Source organism: Onychostoma macrolepis, chromosome 07 (genome assembly GCF_012432095.1).
Source record: "Onychostoma macrolepis isolate SWU-2019 chromosome 07, ASM1243209v1, whole genome shotgun sequence".
Classification (NCBI taxonomy): domain Eukaryota; kingdom Metazoa; phylum Chordata; class Actinopteri; order Cypriniformes; family Cyprinidae; genus Onychostoma; species Onychostoma macrolepis.
In genome coordinates, this window is record NC_081161.1 from 129,888 (window position 1) to 152,387 (window position 22,500).

At 39.6% G+C, this 22,500-nt stretch overlaps 2 protein-coding genes across 3 annotated transcripts in view; one reads left to right on the plus strand and one right to left on the minus strand.

Annotated features, from left to right (window-relative positions):
- The first annotated feature begins 4,908 nt into the window (after window positions 1-4,908).
- LOC131543402 (N-acyl-aromatic-L-amino acid amidohydrolase (carboxylate-forming) A-like) lies at window positions 4,909-16,334 on the plus strand. Its single transcript, XM_058780700.1, has 6 exons — window positions 4,909-5,153; window positions 12,069-12,264; window positions 12,356-12,449; window positions 15,749-15,856; window positions 15,937-16,049; window positions 16,128-16,334. Exons 1-6 carry the CDS (start codon window positions 4,909-4,911, stop codon window positions 16,326-16,328), a joined length of 957 nt encoding a protein of 318 aa, XP_058636683.1. The 3' UTR covers window positions 16,329-16,334.
- Window positions 16,335-17,510: 1,176 nt separating this feature from the next.
- cldnd1a (claudin domain containing 1a) overlaps window positions 17,511-22,500 on the minus strand; it is a 9,793-nt gene continuing 4,803 nt past the window's right edge. The window contains exons 3-4 of one of the 2 annotated variants that reach the window (XM_058783684.1): window positions 19,198-19,335; window positions 17,530-17,953 (exon numbers count right to left, since the gene is read on the minus strand). In XM_058783684.1, coding sequence (XP_058639667.1) covers window positions 17,733-17,953; window positions 19,198-19,335 — 359 coding nt within the window. In that variant the 3' untranslated portion in view covers window positions 17,530-17,732. Of the gene's footprint in view, window positions 17,954-19,197; window positions 19,336-22,500 lie in introns of both variants that reach the window. The other variant, XM_058783685.1, reaches the window with a different exon arrangement.

Consider the following 22,500-nt stretch of genomic DNA (forward strand, 5'->3'; position numbering starts at 1 on the left):
GACTTCGGCTTCAGTTTTCGTTTTTACGTTCAGGGACAGAAAACGGATAAACTACTTGAATATTCGATCTCTACAGGTGGGCGGAGTGAAACGCCCCTCTCCGCTGATTGGTCAACCAAACATTACAACATGATAATAGTCCTTAAAAATAATAATAATAGTCCTCCGCTTCTACAGATTCTTAACATGTTTATTTCTGCTACATTTGGTCTCTTTCTCTTCATCAGACAGCCAGGTTAAGGAATGGCTTGACACAAACCGTACCGAGGCAGAGGTTTTCAGTCCTCTGGCACACCGCCTGTTTTATGATCAACATCTGTGTGGCAAAGACGCGACGCACTGCAGCGCGGGGAAAATGTATTGTAGTGAAGCGCAGACCAGTATCAACGTATGTGAACGTACACAGAGTCATAACTTTTGTTTTAGACAATACGCTGCGTTTTGGACAATGGAGGAACCTAAATAATATGACGGATATGACAAGATATGACTTTGTGTAATTTACCTTCACAGCACATCTATAGCTATTTTTCTATTTTGAGTTTTATTCACAGAGCACTTTATAGCAAATCATATGTTGTTATCCCACTGGCATGGACTATTTGTTCCTCCAGGGTGCTGTTTTAGTGAAATGTGAATGTGCATTTCACTAAAATGGTTAGCCATGGTTTTGTTACTTCAAACAATAATTTACAAAGAAGTATTAAGATAATATATTTTTGTGGTTATAAAAACAGACCTAAACCAACAACAGCCTTTAAAATGACTTAAATTGCATTATATAAAACAAAGGCAATAATAATGAACCAGCGGCCCTGGTTCTGTGGTTTAGGTGGCAGAGAAAATACAAATGTTGTATGCCATCAGTTAGCTGGCCAATACTCGATATTAATTAAATAAACTCAGCTGATTGTCTAAAACTACATGTTCACATACATTTATAGTGGTCTGCGCTAATACAATCTCCCACGCTGCAGTGCGTTGTACGGGAAGCCAAACAACCCAAAAGTGTGACGAAACAGCGCGGAAAAGAGAGTTTGCGAGCGACTCGACAGCGCAGGGACGTGTTTGCTAGCGCCACCGAACTGACAGCGCGGCGCGAACATAAGAAGTTCCTGTTTTTCCCTGCACGTTAACATAATGAAGATCAGTATTAAGTTATTACATTTCCCCTTTGCGTATTATCTTTCATATTAAGACAGTAACAGTTGTTTTAGCTACTTTGAAGAACTGCACAATTTGAAAATCTGGAATCTGATGGTGCAAAAAAAAAAAAAAATCAAAATATTGAGAAAATCGCTTTTGTCCAAATGAAGTTCTTAGCATATATTACTAATCAAAAATTAAGTTTTGATATATTTGGGGATTTACAAAATATCTTCATGGATGATCTTTACTTACAGTAATATCCTAATGATTTTTGGAATAAAAGAAAAAATTGACAATTTTGACCCATACAATGTTGGCTACTGCTGCAAACATACCCTTGCTTTGTGTGGTCCAGGGATTTTCTGTAAAGACCAGGGAACATCCAAGGTAATGTTCTTTAACTTTAACAGTGCAATTTTATATAATGGCTACGTTTGTCAGGCTTTTCTCTACGCTCCATATTAAATAAATAAATAAATAACATTTAATTAATTGATTTAAAAACAAACTCTTTCAAAATTGGGGACAGTGTATGTAAATTCAATATGATGTATTTTGAATTTTGCACTGCATTGTGTTTTAGGGTTATCAGATAACACATGAAAATTAACCATGATTTTATTACACGAACCATTTAACCATGTTGGTAACACTTTACAATAAGGTGTCATTTATTAACATTATGTAATGTATTAACTAACATGAACAAACAATGAACAATGCATTTATTACAATATTTATTAATCTTTGTTAATGTTAGTTTATGAAAATACAGTTGTTCATTGTTTATTCATGTTAGTTCACAGTGCATTAACTAACGTTAACAAACACAACTTGTGATTTTAATAATGTATTAGTAAATGCTGAAATTAATGTTAACTAAGATTAATAAATGCTGTAGAAGTATTGCTCATTCTTAGTTCGTGTTTACTAATGTTGTTAACTAATGAACCTTATTGCAAAGTGTTACCACCATGTTTGTAGTTCAACTGCGTTAAACAAATGACAATCAATCCGTCAAAATCAATCCATGGTTACTGCACTTTTACTATAGTAAAACCATTGTTAATTTGTAAGGTAAAATTAATGGATAATGTCCTGGCAGAAAAATAACAGTAAATTTTACTCTCTTTTTTTCAGTATAGTCTAATCATGCTACAGTTACTCAAATATTCTTAAATGTCAAATTTACTTAAAACATGGCTTGATGAATGAAACCATAAAACATTTTTAATTCTAAGAGGACAATGGAAGTTTCTGCTTTGAACATGTGGCTACTAAATATAGCCTATGTGCTTCAAAGTAGCTAACACTATGAGAGATATTAAGCAAAAGAAAGGTAATAACTTAATACTGATCTTCATTATGTTGACGTGCAGGGAAAAACACAAACGTTCTTATGTTCACGCTGCGCTGTCAGTTCGGTGGCGCTAGCAAACACGTCCCTGCGCTGTCGAGTCTGTCGCGCCGCTCGTCCATTGAGCCGCGCCTATGACAGGACAGCGCGGCGCAAACTCTTTAATATCGCACTGTTTCGGCCCACTTTTGGGTTGTTTGGCTTCCGATACGTTGCGCAGTTTTGCAACACAGATTTGAATAGGTGCCCTACTAAAAAAAAAAAAAAAAACAATAGAAGCCCATTAGAAACCATCACAGAAATTCCAGTGGTTTCCATTAAAATACCATTATGAACCATTAGCTTTTTCCAGTAAAACCATTACAAAATTCCTTTTTGTAGTGTGTTTTGGGCATTTTTCCAATAGGATTTAACATCCCACCAATAGAATCTATAGCATACCAGTAGAGACCATTATAGTTTCCATTAAAACCAATACAATTCCCATTAAAACCATTAAATCCATTACATTTTCTATTGTGTTTTGGGCAGGGTTCTATTGTTTTTTTCAGCAGGGTGGTTAGCTATAATAAATCAGGCGGCCGTGCCAAAGATGTAGGCTAGTAGGTAGTTGTGAGTGCTGGTACGAAGTAAATTAATATTTATGAGATAAACTAATATTTCAGGGGTAGGTTGCAGAATTTAAGCCTACACAAAAGAAATCTCTGTCTAGGCTCTGCCTCGGTCAAGCCATTCCTTAACCTGGCTGTTTGTTGAAGAGAAAGAGATCAAATGTAGTAGAAATAAACACGTTAAGAATACATAGTAGCGGAGGACTTTTATTATGTTTTTATGACTATTATTATGTTGTAATGTTTGGTTGACCAATCAGCGGAGGGGGGCCTTTCACTCCGCCCACTTGTAGAGATCGAATATTCAAGTAGTTTATCCGTTTTCTGTCCCCGAACGGAAAAATGAAGCCGAATTCTTGATTTTTCGTTTTGTTTGAACAAATGAAAAACGAAAAATGTTCCGTTTTTTTTCATTTTTCAGATTTCAATATTAAATCAAAAAATGAATTATCCGAAGGTACATGGACCTGAATCGCATCCTAATTCAGGACATTATTTCACGAGCTTCATGACGGTAATCAAAGAGAAGGTCAGAATCAGTTTCCTCACCTCCAGAGACACACGGAAGCATTTAATTATATTATTATTTCATCACAATACTAGCATGTTTTAAACAATAACAGCGTCTGTCTGCCGCCTGCTGGATAACATCAAAATTACACTCACATCAGTCTCAAAACTCACAGAACATCCCTGCTGAAAAACAAACAAACAACAACAAAAAACAATAGAAACCATGGCGGAAATTCTAATGGTTTCCACTATAAATACCATATTACAATCATTAGAAACCATCAACTGTTAACCATTAACACATGGTTACCTGTAGTGTGTTTTGTGACATATTCCATTAGGATTTAGTGGTTTTAACAAGCCACCAATAAAAAGCGACCAATTAATACCAGTAGAAACCAACAGAGACTATTAGAGTTTCAATTAAAACCAATTCAATTCCCATCAGAAACAGTAAAACCATTACAAATTCTGATTTTTTTTTAATTTTTTTATTTTGATATGATTTGCTCATATTTCACCTCAGAATCTAAATAAAAGTGAGTTGACATTTCAGCACATATTTTAATTATATTCAGCTGTTTTATATGAACTTTGTAAGGTTATTGAGTGGAACTGAATCAACACTGAACAACAACACTTTTGTCTTTTTACCGCTTCTTTACAGCAGAATTTGGATTTGTCTCATATTTGATGAAGTTTGCATCACTGATTCTGTCTCTGCTCTGTTTAATATTGTGAAGCTGATCTAAAACAATCTCTACTGTATAAAGCAGTGGATAAATAAACAAACTAAAAATATTCTCATGTTATTCTCATTACTTTAATGCAGTGCTGCTGCTGCTATTTTCAAACCAGCATGAAAGTTTAGTTCCCAAAATTTTGATGAAAATAATTGTCATAAAACAGCAACTCTTTATAGTTACTACAGAACACACAGCCAAACCAAACTGTACATTTAATATTCAGAGAGAGAGAGAGAGAGAGAGAGAGAGAGTCCTGCTGAGTCAGATAAACTCAGTGAAAGCAGCAGCGACTGACAGAGGCTCAGGAGACATGAGTGCATTTCATTCTGTGTCATTCGGAGCAAAACTGCACTGCAGGGTCAGAGTTCAAAGGTTAATCGACGGTCAGAAGAGCTGGTCTGACACAGATGGAAAGACACAATAATCTCTGGAGGAACGTAAGTCCTGCCTTGAACTCAACTAACAGTAATTCATCAGATGATGACATGAGTAATGCTCATTACAGGAAGTAGATTTGTAACTGAATGTGTTAATGACTGGGTTCTCACTGGAGGCGGTCGCTCTGCCGGCGGTGTCTCGAGTGGCGGTTTGCGGCGGGACCCATGGAAATGAGCTTGCAGGCGTCTACCTGGTGAGAGAGAGGCTAAAGAGGAGGGGGGCGGATGGGACAGAGCCGGTTTCCGTGGTAACGGTGATGTCGAACCCACGTGCCACGCAGCTGTGCGTCCGTTACGTGGAGACGGACCTGAACCGCTGCTTCACGCAAGCCATGCTCAGGTGAGACGCGCCCAAATCTCCTGTTTACTCTCAGTGCTGAAGCCTGAGTTCATTTAACTGCATGAACAAATGGCATTTCAGCTCACCATAATGGGTGGAGCCGACTGCTATATACATTAAGTCAACGCTAAACGCTATTGACCATGACATCCTCTTGCATCGACTCAAATGTGTAGTAGGGGTTCAAGGTTACAGTGGTTCACCTCTTATTTAAAGGGTAGGACTTCTTCAGTAAATATCGGGTCATTTACCTCACCTTCTGCGCCTATCCCTTACAGTGTTCCACAGGGTTCTATTCTTGGCCCTTTATTGTTATTGCAACTAAACGCTGACAAGACTGAGGTACTTCTGCTAGGCCCGGCTGCACACAATAGTACTGTTACAAGTAGGTTAGGCTCCCTTAGTAACAACTTGCAACACCATGTAAAAAATCTAGGGGTCTATTTCGATCCATTACTACAATTTGACAAGCATGTAAACACGGTTGTAAAGAGTAGCTTCTTCCATCTCAGATCTGTCACGAATTTAAAACACTTTCTCTCTCGAAAAGATCTCGAAATTGTCATCCATGCATTAATCTCTTCCAGGCTGGACTATTGTAACTCTCTGTATGTCGGCCTTCCTCAATGCACTCCATCTCGGCTTCAGATGGTTCAGAATGCAGATTGTTGACAGGAACAAAAAAAAAAGGGAGCATTTTACTCCTGTTCTTGCTTCATTGCACTGGCTCACTATCAAATTCAGAGTTGATTTTAAGATCCTTCTTTTTGTATACAAGGCATTGCAAAAGTCAGCCCCAGATTATATCTGTGATGTTCAGAATCAGAATCAGAATCAGAATTAGCTTTATTCGCCAGGTGTGCGCAAACACACGAGGAATTTGTTGTGGTTTTAAGGTGCTCCTGGTACATACATACATACATACATACATAAATACACATGTGACATGAGAACAGAAAAAAACATTTAAATAGTAAGACTTAACAATGGATAATAATCCTAATAATAATAATAAGTATGAATCTGGAACAGTAGATTTATGTACAGATTTGTGCATTATTTACTCTATATACAGCTGTATAGATAAACATATGTATGTGTATTTACATAATACTTGAGAGGGAGGCAGTAATTAAAGATGGAGAATGAATTACAGAATGAATTACAGAACACAGGTAATGATCCACGTGTAGCTATTTAAGCTGGAGATGGCATGGGGGAAAAACTGTTTTTATGCCTAGATGTTCTAGTGCACAGAGATCTGTAGCGTCTGGCTGAAGGGAGAAGTGCAAACAAGGTTGTGTCCGGGGTGAGAGGGGTCTTTGATGATGTTACCTGCCCGTTTCTTCACTCTGGAGTTGTACAAGTCCTGAAGGCTGGGTTATCCAGCCATATACAACCTCTTGGTCGTTAAGATCTTGTACCAGCTTCTTTTATCAGTCCCTCGTTCTCGCTGTAAATCCAAAGGTGACTGAGTGTTTTTTCTTTTAATTTTGATCTCTGTTGCTTTTTATTTAACCTTTTATTGTAAAGCACTTTGTATCAAAGATGGTAGTGTTAAAGTTGTGCTCTATAAATAAAGTTGACTTGAAACGCCATTTTATCAGAATCTTTCGAGTGCATACCTGCAAACTTGTCGCTTTTCAGTGAAATTTGCCATTTTGAATCAAAATATGTCATTTATGTGAATCGTCTAGATTCAAAGAGTTTTTTTTGAGGGGGAGGGGTCTGGGCGGAGAGAGAGAGAGAGAGAGAGAGAGAGAGAGAGAAATTGCAAGCTCGTAGACAGGAGTGTGTTCGACCAAAGTCCCTTTCTCGGTTCGACTTGAAGCAGCACCACGCAGAACGATCGCTGTATGAGATCAAGCACCGCGAGAGCTTCAGAGAGCAGACGGCGCCGCATGCTTTTGAATCGCTCTCGCGGTACTTTGATGTTAAACGCCGATCGGTCTGCATGCTGCTGCTTCAAATCGAACACACCTCACCTCACCAGCTCATCACACTTATGCTGGGTACATAATCAGGCTGATTTCAGGCCGATTTCTACCCTTCCGACAATCCTAGGTAATGTCCCGATTATCTTGGTGGTTCTAAAGATTATCTTATCAGATTTCCCCGTGGTGTGAGGTGTGTTAAGATTGACTGAATCTGCTCGGAAGAATGTCGGAGGCAGATCAGAAATCCTGATGTGTGGGGGGAACCCCGAGGACAAACGCGCGTATGATCTGCAGATTATCACGTGAAACGAAACAATATCCAATCAGAAAGTGAGCCGACAGAACACGGAAGCATAACAAACGCAGTCATTTCACAGCACGAAAGAATTTGGACACTATCATCACAATTTCTTCCTGCCATTACCAAAGACTGGCACTTTAAAGCCTTCAATAATTTGTAATTATTCATACTTGTTTAAGGAAATGTAATTCTCTTATTGCTTTTCCTTTTTTATTTTATTCATTAGTATTGTTTTTTTGTTCATTATTTATTTGATGTAGTTTATATGTTATTGCCCTTGTATGTTCTTTGTTCTAAAATTGCAATTAAAAAAATATATATATATATTGTTTATTCTCAAGTCTCCAGAGATTTTGCGAGATTTCCCATGTTCACAGTCGGGACTCTGGCTGAAAATCTGTTGTGTGGTATGCTGTCTTTGGCACATCACACACAATAGGAGCAAAACGGTTAAATCTAGGATTTTTTTTGTCCTCATGTTTGTGGTCTCTCACATTTTGAAGATCTTATAAGATTTTAAAATCTTTTAGTGTGTACCCAGCATTACGCTCACATCCGCATGCAAACATGTCGTTGGGGTGGAACTTCTTCATCTTGAGTGAGGCAGACACAAAGTTAGAGATTTGTAATACAATATTGACTGTTTTTGCTCAAGTTTGCTGACGAAGTTTCAATCAAAGCCACAGCAGAACTGTTTTGTGTCTCCGAGCAACACAGCGGTGTTTTGTTACTGAATGAATCCACGTTTTTTAACGAATCAAGTGAGTCAATGATTCAGTAACCCATTCATAAAGACAGTAGTCACTTGCCTCGTTTTGAATGAATCATCCGTTTGAATGAATGACTAATGACTCTCTTATTAAAACAGTCATTTACCGCCATCTACTGGTGGTTTGGTTTCATATTTAAAAGTATTGAATTTTTCCCAACATTTTTAACTTGTATGTTCAAATTATTTATCTATCTGAAATTTTGTGGTGTAAATGCATATGGCACCTCAGCTTCATTAAACAGTCTGTGTAAATACATCTAATGCCACTTCAGATGCAGCTTCTGTTTCCTCTGCAGTGAAAAGATGGAGTTTGTTGTAAACATTAAAATTTGCAAAAATAAATTACAAAGAGAAGTATGAACACCGATGACAACAGAATTGCACTCTCCAAAAAGTTTGTGGTACAAATATGTTTTTTTAACTTGAAGCATATGTTGTCTTTTTCCTTTATTTTGTTGTCAGAGTGCACCAGAATGCTTAATTTCCTTCATTTTTAGGGTCCCTAAAAAGTGACAAAGTGACGTGACATACAGCCAAGTATGGTGACCCATACTCGGAATCCGTGCTCTGCATCTAACCCATGCAAAGTGCACACACAGTGAACACACACACACCGTGATCACACACCCGGAGCAGTGGGCAGCCATTTTCTAATGCTGCGGTGCCCGGGCAGCAGTTGGGGGTTCGGTGTCTTGCTCAAGGGCACCTCAGTCATGGTATTGAGGGTGGAGAGAGTGCTGTACATTCACTCCTCCCACCGACAAATCCTGCTGGCCCGAGACTCGAACTTGCAACCTTTGGATTACAAGTCCGACTCTCTATTAGGCCATTAGGCCACGACTTTTTTTTTAATAATGAGACCCAGGTCCTGAGGTCTGCATAACTAAGGCTGGCCACACACTAGACAATTTTCAAGTCTTAACCAATTTTAAAACCATAGGAGACCACAGACATGAAGAAGACATTTTTTAGCCTCATAATCCTCTGAACGCACACACGACGCATTTCGACCAGACCACGAGACCACACACTTGTTGATTGCAGGAACGATTTCACAGTGACACGTGATCTCACGGACACTCACGAGATCAAACATGACTAGATAAGAAAAACAAATAGAGAATAATTAACGTTTTCAGTTGGCTCTCCTGGCACACGTTCTGTTTCACAGTGAAAAACAAGGTATAAAAAAGAATATTGGTGATGTACTCTCCTTTCGTGGCATGTTTGTGGCTGCCAAGTTTCAGCTGTAGGAGCACGCAACATCCAGTAGGTGATGCTTGCTCTCATTGGCAGCTCGATCAAGAGTCCTAAATATCTAATGTTTAAACATGCTCCGTCTTGATCGGGAGCAGTTAAATAATCATAATGACACCACACAATAAAGGATTTTTTGGACAAAAAAATTGTTTGTGACAAGCTTCAAATCGGGCCACACCCCCAGTCGTTCAGGGATGCAAATCGGCTTATAAATCCAGGTTATAAAATCTAGTGAAGGTAGACGGCGAAGACCAACCCTCACTCTACAGGTGCATCTCAATAAATTAGAATGTCGTGGAAAAGTTCAATTGGTGGGTTTTTGTTAAATGTGAGCCAAAATCATCACAATTAAAAGAACCAAAGACTTAAACTACTTCAGTCTGTGTGCACTGAATTTATTTAATACACGAGTTTCACAATTTGAGTTGAATTACTGAAATAAATGACCTTTTCCACGACATTCTGGACCCTGTAAGTCCTCTGAGGTGTAAGCTAGGGCCAAAAGTGTCAACTATCCACTTCGCAACTGGCAGCCCTTTAGAGTAGCCTCCAAAGCAAACAAAAAGCTGCTCTGATTGGCAGAAGTGGCTAGAGCCCTCTACATTAAATATGGTACGATTCATTGATTTGCACCATTAAAAAAAAACAAACAAAAAAAAACACTTTGTTAACACTGCTTTGTTACTGTATATAAAATTCAGCCAACCAAAGTGGCTAGTGGGAATGACCATATTACACCACTGCTAAAATTAATTGAAACCCATATATATATATATATATATATATATAGTTGGGATCTAAATGCAGTTTTATTAAGTGAGAGCGTAGTACAAACAGGCAGGGTCAAACACCAGGAAAAAACAATTGCAGAGGCAAGGCGTAAAAAAAAGAAAAGAAAAAAAAAGTAATCCAAGAAACATGCAAGAGGTGTCAGGGCAGGCAGCAAACAATCAAAACAGGGAAAACAGACTGGGAATCAAAAACCACAGGAACAAGGAAAACCACTCAGAAATGTTAACAATAACAAAACAAGACTTCACAATGAGCGAGTGTGTGAGTGCAGCTTAAAGAGTCCGGGTGATGGGAAACAGGTGTGAGGGTAATTAGTTGCTGGAAAGAGGATCGTGGGAAATGGAGTTCAGGAAGAAATATTCAACTGTTTAGACTTCAAATAGGGGGTTTGTTAAAGGTGCAATAGGTGATGGTCTTTAGAAACATTTTTTGTTGTGCTGGTTGAATGTCTCTTCACATCCCGATAGCAATCATTAAGTTAAGTGGTCTATATATATTTATATATTCTGTGGAAGGCATAGGACCAAGAAATGTTCATCCGAGCGTTTTGATTGGCTTTCCTACCTGCCTGTCAACATATGCATTTGCATACCTCTGCACACCCGATTCACGCAGACAGGATACGTCATCAGCGTGATCACGTACGCTGTGCAGACAGAGGGAGAATAGCAGGCAAACATCAACAACCTGATCTTCCTTCCTAGTATTGTAATATGTTCAGCACTCATCACCCCACTGAGAGAAACCTCACCTCAGCCAGATCTTCTGGAATTTGCTGCTGGCTCTGATGTCTCTGTAGTGGTTACACATGAGATATAACTTGTTTTGGGTAATCTAATGGGCAGTCTTTGGTCTCATAAATTTATTATTTGCTCCAGAGCAAAACTGTTAAAGAGACAACTTGGTGTGTCTGTGTGCAGAGAGAGAGAGAGAGAGTACACTCTTAAAAATAAAGGTGCTTCACAATGCCATTGAAGAACCTTTTTGTCTAAATGGTTCCATAAAGAACCTTTAACATCTGAAGAACCTTAATGTTTCAGAAAAGGTTATTTGTGGTGAAAGAAGGTTCTTCAGATTATAAAAAGGTAATGAAGAGATGGTTCTTTAAATAACCTTCTACTGATGAAACCCGACAGACCACCTGAGGGTGCTGGATTTATCGATCGGAAACTTCTGAACCAAGCGTGTTTGAAGCATCATATTAGCATAGGTACAGTGTTTGATCCGCTAAACAGATGCGTCCTTTGTGGAAAGAAACACATAAATGTTGTGCTAGATCGTGGTCGCCACAACAAACTGCATAATTTGCAGCTGCGCACATTTCTGCGGTCCTCGATGTGCGTGAACTGACGGAGACGTTTGATTAAATCATCAGTGAAGCCCCGTTGTTTCACACTGAGGTAATGCTTTACAATAAACTTCCTTTTGTTAATGTTAGTTAATGCATTGACTAAGATTAGCAAGACATTTGTTACCGTGTTTATTTATCTTTGTCAACCTTAGCTCAGGCAAACGTTAACAACTTACAACTTGTTAACTTGATACAACTTTTAATTTTAATAATGTCCTATTAGTACATTTTGAAATGAACATTAACATAACAAATTACTAATGTTAATGCTTGCTTTAGAAGTACTGTGTAATGAACCTTGGTGCTGTATTTTTTGTTGACATGCAGTTTTCATATACACACTTGGCCCACCCAGTTTTATGTAGGCCCACCCACTTAAACATTTCTGGCTACGCTAGTGGTTTCTACTACAGTGTTTGACTTTCTGCATCGCTGCAACTGAAGAGTTGTGGGTATATTCTGACTTGCTGTTTGTCATTCTGTCTGTCTGTCTGTCTGTCAGCACACCGGTCTCAGAGGCCTCGCCGTATGAGATGATCCGCTCTCAGGAGCTCAACGCTCTTCTGGGCCCTAAAGGAAGTGGTCAGGCGGTCGACCTGCTGTGTGACCTCCACAACACCACTGCAAACATGGGGCTGTGTCTCATCACATACTCCGACCGCGACTGGATCTGCCTGCACATCTGCAAACACCTGCAGGCACGAACAAATCTGCTCAGTTCCCTGGTTGATATATTTTATGGTAAAACATATTTATGTCCAACTTCTGTCAGTATTTGTGTGTTTTCAGAGAGAAATGGCCTCCACTCCTGTCAGATACGTTCACTTTGATATTCCTCTCAATGAAGCCTATTCTCTGGATTCGGTGGGGAAACATGGATTTGGTGAGACACTTTCTCTGAAAGAGTTTGTCCTTCACTCATCCATTCATTCTCCAAACAATGCTAACTGACTAGTTTATCAACATCTGTCTGGCATCACACATACTGACTGTTACGGTCCCTGGTATAAGTGTCTAGAAGTCAAGAGGGACACATAACATAATAAACGGACAGCGGCTAGAGTTTTCCAAATGAATTATTTATTTAAACACAAATTACTCACAAAAGTAACCAAAAATAAGAGATGGGGATCCCAGCAACAAAGGAAAGAATAACTAAACTAACAGATGCCATTCTTTATTCATTAATTGACACAGGGGCGACGGTCACTGGCACGCATTCGGGAGCTGTTCTTCTACATCATCATGACATCTGCATGAGCTTGTTAGATCTGAGTCAGGAGCGAGACTCACTAAACTTGAGCAAATGACAGTGTTTGATTCAATCAATGCCAGATTCATACAGTATATGTTCTGTTTCTACCAGTAGCGTAGCTTTCATCTGTGGCCCACCCAATGAGAAGTTGGTCATTTTCCAAATGGATATAATTTATTAAACTATAATAATAAACGTCTTATTTCACTGTTACTTTATATATTTATTAAAAATATTAAAAGCTTGTTTTCACGGTCAGTTACAGGTCGTTTCTTAGTTTTCCCTCTTCACACTTGTCAAAATGATGATTCGTCCATTTCTGTTAGTCCCACCCACCATGTTATGTTTACAACGGATATAATAGTAAAATGCACGCGTTTGTGAAGTTAAATTGAAAATAGCCTAGTGAAGCAAACATAAATCAGATCGATTCTTTAAAAAGTAAAAGTCTTAGCAATAAATCCGGACTGTCTACAGATGAAACCCGACAGACCACCTGAGGGTGCTGGATTTATCGATCGGAAACTTCTGAACCAAGCGTGTTTGAAGCATCATATTAGCATAGGTACAGTGTTTGATCCGCTAAACAGATGCGTCCTTTGTGGAAAGAAACACATAAATGTTGTGCTAGATCGTGGTCGCCACAACAAACTGCATAATTTGCCGCTGCGCACATTTCTGCGGTCCTCGATGTGCGTGAACTGACGGAGACGTTTGATTAAATCATCAGTGAAGCCCCGTTGTTTCACACTGAGGTAATGCTTTACAATAAACTTCCTTTTGTTAATGTTAGTTAATGCATTGACTAAGATTAGCAAGACATTTGTTACCGTGTTTATTTATCTTTGTCAACCTTAGCTCAGGCAAACGTTAACAACTTACAACTTGTTAACTTGATACAACTTTTAATTTTAATAATGTCCTATTAGTACATTTTGAAATGAACATTAACATAACAAATTACTAATGTTAATGCTTGCTTTAGAAGTACTGTGTAATGAACCTTGGTGCTGTATTTTTGTTGACATGCAGTTTTCATATACACACTTGGCCCACCCAGTTTTATGTAGGCCCACCCACTTAAACATTTCTGGCTACGCTAGTGGTTTCTACTACAGTGTTTGACTTTCTGCATCGCTGCAACTGAAGAGTTGTGGGTATATTCTGACTTGCTGTTTGTCATTCTGTCTGTCTGTCTGTCAGCACACCGGTCTCAGAGGCCTCGCCGTATGAGATGATCCGCTCTCAGGAGCTCAACGCTCTTCTGGGCCCTAAAGGAAGTGGTCAGGCGGTCGACCTGCTGTGTGACCTCCACAACACCACTGCAAACATGGGGCTGTGTCTCATCACATACTCCGACCGCGACTGGATCTGCCTGCACATCTGCAAACACCTGCAGGCACGAACAAATCTGCTCAGTTCCCTGGTTGATATATTTTATGGTAAAACATATTTATGTCCAACTTCTGTCAGTATTTGTGTGTTTTCAGAGAGAAATGGCCTCCACTCCTGTCAGATACGTTCACTTTGATATTCCTCTCAATGAAGCCTATTCTCTGGATTCGTGGGGAAACATGGATTTGGTGAGACACTTTCTCTGAAAGAGTTTGTCCTTCACTCATCCATTCATTCTCCAAACAATGCTAACTGACTAGTTTATCAACATCTGTCTGGCATCACACATACTGACTGTTACGGTCCCTGGTATAAGTGTCTAGAAGTCAAGAGGGACACATAACATAATAAACGGACAGCGGCTAGAGTTTTCCAAATGAATTATTTATTTAAACACAAATTACTCACAAAAGTAACCAAAAATAAGAGATGGGGATCCCAGCAACAAAGGAAAGAATAACTAAACTAACAGAAACAAGAGGGGACTCCCCGCTCCAAACTATAATTACAAACGAAGTAAAAGTACGTGGAGAAAACTGTGGGCGGTCGAGTGAGAGCGAGAGGGTCCGCCTCCTTCCACTTTATAGCCTCTAGAAACTAGAAAAGACAAAAAATTAAAAAAATAAAACAATGAGCACTAATGTTTATTTGAGGACTCTGGGCCAGGCGTACGCGAGGCGCGTCACACTGACAGAAGTGAGTCGTGTTGCTCTCTGCAAATTCGGTTATTTTGAAGGAAAACGTTCATCAGTATTAACAGCTGACGTCACTTAGATGAGCTCTTAAGGCCCGTTCACACCAAGGACGATAACTATAAAGATAACGATAAATATATAGTTCTAAAAATTGTTCTTAATATTAAAGAATAGCTGAGTCCACACCACCACTGTAACGATAAAGGAACAGAGAAACTATATCATTGGAATCACTTTAAGAACAATTTTTTTTCCCAGCTGATGAACGATAAAAACATTGACATCCAATCACAATCCATCTTACTATTTCTAGCTCAAAAATATAAAGCGGCAGATGCGCATGCGCTTAGAATAAACAGCCGATCATTCGCTGGTGTGTCTTTATAGTTATCATTCTTGTTGTGAACAGGGCTTTACACATCAGCTCTGCAGTGAAATGCTGATTCAGACACTTCTTGTACAGTTATGCAGCTAATTTATGGATGGACTGAAATGCTTGACTGCGCTGGAGTTCGCTATGAATCATATTCATTAAATAGGCTCTAAACATTCAAAAACATTTATTCTGAGACTAACATTGCTGAAAAGGAAAGGAAAGCAGTGGCGGCTGCAGCTTGTATGCCGCTCTCTTATCATCACCAAACACAGCATGATCCACGCATACATCATCTATACACAAATCCATCACAGCAAAGCCATGCATCGGTGTGTTTTGTTCTTGTGGCTACTCAACTTTTTAAATGAATATTCCTCATGGATAAGGATGTGTCAAATAAATGAATGCAACATTATCTTTTAAGTGCTGTATTTAGCTTGACGCATCTCTTTTCCTCTCAGCGATGGAGATTGGGCCACAGCCTCACGGCGTCGTCAGGTCTGCGATATTCAGTGCGATGCAGGAAGGAGTTCAGCTGATGCTGGACTGGATCTGTCAGTTCAACTCAGGTACGTTTTCAGCTACAAACCCCTGCAGAAATCTGTTTGCTGTGTGTGTTTTCATGACTCGTGTGCGCCTCTGTGTTCAGGCACCCTGTTTGAAGGAGGATGGGTTGATGTGTACACAACGGTGAAGAACATCGACTATCCACGAGACCCCGAAACACACGAGATCACGGCCGCGGTCCATCCTGACCTACAGGTACAGAAAGAGGACGATCGGAAACTCTGCTCCAGTCGCAGAGTAAACACCCTCCCTCTTATCTTTTCCCTCCGGCAGGACAGAGATTTCTGCCTCCTTCATCCCGGAGACCCCATGTTCCTGTCTTTCTCAGGAGAAACGCTGCGCTACAAAGGGAAGGAAGCGCTCTATCCATTCTTCATAAACGAGGGTGCATACTATGAGAAGGGCATCGCTCTTTCCCTCGCCAGGAAGAAAAGAGTGGAGATTCCTTCGGTCCACTCAGAGACACTGAGATGAAGAAACAAGCATGACCATGAGCTCAAGAGGAGTTTATTACTGATGCCGGGGAACACTGCATGCGTCAAAAACAGACAGATATTTTAAGATATTCAGAAAAACATACATTCACTGTGTAAATAGTGCACAGATGATGGTTTTATAAGCATGGACACAGATCACCAGTCTGTGCGGTTACAGAGCACTGCGTGAGATACTGTATCCCACAATGCACCTGACACCACTGTCCATCTCCAGTGTGACGAATGAACCATCAACAAGCACTGATACATCACCACACATGCTAGCAATCACCAGAAATAAATGTACTGTATAGAAATAAATATATAAATATGAATAATAGTAATAAATAATGTCAATAAATTAAAAAGCAGCACGCTTTAGGATTGCTGGATTACTGACTCTTCACTAAAGCTAAAACACAAGAGAAGTCGAGCTGTTTCTAATACAGAGGAAATCACACACAAACGCTGCGTGAAAGTAGATCAGTGCTGAAACTATAACACACACTCTTCAGTTCTTCAGTTTGAGGGCTGATGCTGGAGTTTAGACTCATTTATCAGTCACACAACACTAAACACATCAGCGACAGTCACCGTACACCAGCACCAGGGTCCAAAACTAACACTCGCCAAACATGGGCCGTCCTGCGCAAAAAATTACTTCACAGTCTGCAGATAATGTTATTATGAACTGCATTTATTAAACATTTATAAGTGATAATTTAAAAAATATATCCGAAAGATATTTATTAAATAAACTTCTCTTAAAGAATCTGTCATGACTAGTGGACAATTCACCATCACAGAAACGCTTATCCTATTACAGAGACAAAACATCAGTCCGAAAACACGCAGAATACAGTTTATGGTTGGTACGGTTTTTTCTCTTTTCATCTCCCACCACTGCAAAGAGTGAATTTTGGACCCTCCCATCATGAATCTGGATTGACTCTCTCTCTCTCTCTCTCTCTCTCACACACACACACACACACACACACACACACTCTCTCTCTCACACACACACAAACACACTCTCTCACACACACACACACACACACACACACACACACACACACTCACACACTCTCTCACACACACACACAAACACACTCGCTCTCTCTCACACACACACACTCTCTCTCACACACACACACACACACACACACACACACACTCACACACACACACACACACACACACACACTCTCACACACACACACACACACAGTCTCTCACACACACACACACACACACACTCTCTCTCTCTCTCACACACACACACACACACACACTCTCTCTCACACACACACACACACAGGACTAGCAGGTGTCTCTCTTCAACACAATCACCACAGTTATGTGCACTAGATTCACGGTTGGTTGTGGATCCGCTGGGGGTGATTTAGGCGACTCTGTAGGCCGTCATGCGGTAGTAGCTCTGACTGTGGCTTCGAGCGGCCCACACCAGCAGCGCGGCGGCCATCATGTGCAGCGGAGACGCGATGAGCGCCAGATACAGCGACCAGCCCAAAGCACCGTCCACACGATCCGGCAACACAGACACACGGTGCAGCAGGTCCATCCCAGCCAGAAAACAGCACACCGTCGCCAGAGAACACAGGCCTGAGGAGAGAAGAACCAGCACAAACCTCCTCAGAACCAGAGGCCTGCTTCACGATGCCACAGAAGAACCTTTTTTGTCTAAATGGTTCCATAACGAATCTTTAACATCTGAAGAACCTTTCTGTGTCACAAAAGCTTCTTTGTGGTGAAAGAAGGTTCTTCAGATTATAAAAAGGTAAGAAAGAGATGGTTCTTTAAAGAACCTTTGACTGAATGTTTCTTTGTGGAACCAAAAATGGTTCTTCTATGGCATCGCTCTGAAGAACCTTTTTAAGCACCTTTATTTTTAACCCATGTTCATGTTTAATCAGTAGCTCGGGTTCGGCTCGGGTTTGTAACTAAAGTAAAACTATATGCAGTAGGCTACGCTGCTTTCATTGACGCATGCACGCAGAGATCGGAGAAACACAAACACTGTCGCAGAGGAACTTTATTAATAAAACAGCTCTGATACTGACTCGCTTCTTTATATTTCTCTGCAACGAGTGGATAAAATCACTGTAATTAAACTCAGCTTCAGTGTTTGTAGAGAGAGAGAGAGACGCACAGACGCAGGTAATCACACACAACTATCATTCCCGTCTCTCTCGCTAATTCATTCAAATAAATGTTAGAATTAATTCAAATATTTGTGAGCTTACCGCACTACTTCAACGCTAGAATGAGCCGTAACTGTCCAAAATGACAGTAATTTTTACCCTTTGCCTTCAAGCTGTGAATTAAAATCTTTTAAGTCCCATGCTAGCTGGATTAACCTTAACATTTAACGTGTGCGTGCCGTTTGTTGTGTAGGATATATTTACAATGAAACTTGTTTTGCTCGTGTTCCTGATCCAGCGGTCTTTCTGTCACGACACGGCAAACGCCGTAGCTTGCGATTCAGCAAACAGAAAAACTCCTTACATTTCAGAAGGAAATCTGCTCAGTGCAAGAATTATGATCTTGATGTTACAACCATTAAAAAACTCGGCGGAGTTTGTGATCGCGTTGTGCCTGTTGTTCGTACAATTTCACAACTGGTAAGTGCTTTTTTGCCTTGTGTGTTGAACTGGCCGTGAGCTTTGATTAATCTGTTTCTTTGTATTTGTTTACTGACTGTTGCATGCAATCGTGAAATACAGCATGTTCCAAAAGTTTGGCTAATTGTTGTGAAAACCAATTTCTGGTTCGGGCTGTTAATTTAACAGAGCCGCTCGGGTCGGGTCGGGTTCGGGCTCCTCAGAACAGAAAGCTCCATCTCTGACCTGCGAGCAGATGCAGGAGGCCGATGAAGAGCGCCGGGGTCAGACTGCCACACAGACACGCACAGAACCCCATCAAACCACCAAGAACCACCAGACCCAGAGAGACCAGCGGCAGCAGGAGCTGACAGCGCCACAGATCTGCACAGAGGTTCAGACGCGTGACGTGTGAAGAGCAACCCAATGATGAATCACTCACATACATTACATCAAGAAAAACAGACATGAGTGTGTGTGGATGAGGCACGATGTGTGTCAATGTGAATTATTAAATAAATAGCTCAGACTGCATGAGCTGCCGTTGACTATAAAAGCACAAGTGGTCAGCCATTTTATCACTGATATTTGCATCTGTTAATTGTGTGATGATTTCTAATGTTTGGCTTTCAGAAGTGACTCTTATTTTGAAGGTGAAGCTCAGCAGATTTCAGACACATTGCAAGCCTCACCAATGGGTTCAGTTTCAAATGAACTGTTTTCAAATGATTGTCCAACAAATCCAGAACAATGTGAAGTCACTGCACTCAGGGTGCGTAGATCAGTAAACATCGTAATTACTTCAAATGAAAAAAGCAGGATCTGCACTCACTTATAAACCTAATTCATGGATTTTTTTTATTATTACACAAAAAGCACAAATGGATCATCAGGATCATTAAACGCCTCTAGTCATTTTACAATTAGAATCATTTATCAATACTTTCACAAGTGCATTTTAAACTAATGATCATCAGGTGGAAACTCTAATTACAGCTGCTTCCCGTCACAAGCGTTTAACAGAGTAAAAATCAACAAATCCGCAGTTAATACATCCAAACTCCAAAATCCCATAACTTCACAAAACATCAGTACATTAATACACACAAAACACAATCTACAAAACACGTTTTCACACATTTTCAATTAGAATAAGAGCGTGGAGGGACATAGAACAAAATAGAACGAAAGGTGTTTTGTTTGTATGTTTGTTTGTTTTTTACAGCCAGAATAATTATGATTTAATTATTTATAATTGATGAAAACCAGGAAGATCAAAATCTTCATTAAGGCCTAAAGGAGACATGGGCCCAGTTTCACAGACGGGGCTTAGAGTAAGCCAGGATTAGATCCAAGTTCAATTAGGACATTTAAGCAATTTTTATGAACGTGCTTAGAAAAATACATTACTGGTGTCCATCTTGAGACAAATCAAAGGCACTGATATATTTTAAGATCAGTCAGAGCAAGTTTCTCTCAGTTGAAACAGCTCAGATTTACACTTTAGTCTGGGACTAGGCTTAAGCCTTGTCTGCGAAACCGGGGATGGATTTTAACCAAATATCCAATAAGCTTCACGTTGCAAAAGTTTTCTTTCTACATTTCTGCCTCTTCCATGGTTTATTGTTTTTTTAATTACCTATAGAAGTTAACTCTTTAATTTCAGGATTGAGGTCATCACGGCAGATTTGTGTTCACTAATTCAAGTTTTTAATGGACAAATAATTTTTCTAATATAAATTTGTGGACAAAGTCATTTTAATATATAAATCACATTTGATATTGATTAACAATTTAATGAAAAAAATCAGAATCTACATTAATAAATTACTTGGTTTTAATTATTGATGAACAATCTGCAATTTCTACAAGGAAAACATTGTCTTACAACTATTTGCAACTTAACATGTATATCAGAGTTTATCAAACAATTCGCTATATTATTGCATCTTATTAATGAACAATGTATATTGTTTAAAAATATTTCCTAAAAATGGATCACTTAATAGAATTTTCTAAATTTTTATTTATGTATTTTTTTTACATGTTTATTTGTTTGGATGCATTAACTGGGGATTCATTGATTTTTAGTCTGTTAAATGTTTGATATAGAAGCACCTGTAATGAGTTTCCAACTGATGATCATCAGTCCATGTATTGTTTAATAAATCTAATTCTAATTGTTAAATTACCGAAGAAACCTAGGGCTGAAGTGTATGATGATCCATTTGTGCTTTTTGTATAATAAAACATTTTTAAAAATCATTAAGTTTACAAGTGCGTGCAGATCCTGCTTTTTTTCATTTTAAGTAATTAAATGATTATGTAAAATAAACATTAATTTCTTCACAGCACTGCTTTGCATGCTTCTAACTTGCACAAACACACTACTCATATAAAGTGACAGCAGACCTCAAGCGCTCGAGTGCTCGTATCATCACTAAATGTATATGTAGCTCTAATCTGCTGAAGCGACTAAAAGGCATGAAAGTATTAAGACTTCATGATTAACTTGATTTTCTATAAAGCTACTTTGAAATAATGAAATACATGTTTAGACTGTTTAGAAGCAACCAGAAAATAAAATGCCAAATAATATAAATCCAATATCGGTGTTAAAAACAAACCATTCACATTTCATCTGTTCTTATGTGGAGCTTCATCACCAGAAAACACTGTTTATTTCATTCACATCTTTATGTGTTTTTCCTGCTGCCTGTCATTTTACTGACTGTTTGCTTGTCTTCAATAATTGCTTGAGATCATAGAGAGTGAGTGAGTGAGTGGTGAGTGAGTGAAAGAGTGAGTGAGTGAGTGAGTGAGTGAGTGAAAGAGTGAGTGAGTGAGTGAGTGAGTGAGTGAAGAGTGAGTGAGTGAAAGAGTGAGTGAGTGAGTGAAAGAGTGAGTGAGTGAGTAGTGAAAGAGTGAGTGAGTGGAGTGAGTGAAAGAGTGAGTGAGTGAGTGAAAGAGTGAGTGAGTGAGTGAGTGAAAGAGTGAGTGAGGAGTGAGTGAGTGAGTGAGAGAGTGAGTGAGAGTGAGTGAGTGAGAGAGTGAGTGAAAGAGTGAGTGGTGGTGGTGAGTGAAAGAGTGAGTGAGTGGTGAGGAGTGAGTGAAAGAGTGAGGAGTGAAGAGTGAGTGAGTGAGTGAAGAGTGAGTGGTGAGTGAGTGAGTGAAAGAGAGTGAGTGAGTGAGGAGTGAGTGAGAGTGAGAGAGAGTGAGTGGTGAAGAGTGAGTGGTGAGTGAGTGAGTGAGGAGTGAGTGGTGAGAGAGTGAGGAGTGAAAGAGTGAGTGAGTGAGGAGTGAGTGAGGAGTGGTGAGTGAAAGAGTGAGTGAAAGAGTGAAAGAGTGAGTGGTGGTGAAAGAGTGAGTGAGTGAAAGAGTGAGTGAGTGAGTGAAAGAGTGGTGAGTGAGTGGTGAGTGAGTGGTGAGTGAGTGAAAGAGTGGTGAGTGAGTGAAAGAGTGAGTGAGAGAGTGAAAGAGTGAGTGGTGAGTGAAAGAGTGAGTGAGTGAGTGGTGGTGAAAGAGTGAGTGGTGGTGGTGAAAGAGTGA

Bases quoted from the DNA above. Each gene is read 5' to 3' on its own strand.
- LOC131543402 (XM_058780700.1), top strand. From the start codon at position 4,909: ATGACTGGGTTCTCACTGGAGGCGGTCGCTCTGCCGGCGGTGTCTCGA. The intron at 12,265-12,355 runs GCACGAACAAAT...GTGTGTTTTCAG, and splicing joins ACATCTGCAAACACCTGCAG to AGAGAAATGGCCTCCACTCC. The intron at 12,450-15,748 runs GTGAGACACTTT...TTTTCCTCTCAG, and splicing joins GGTGGGGAAACATGGATTTG to CGATGGAGATTGGGCCACAG.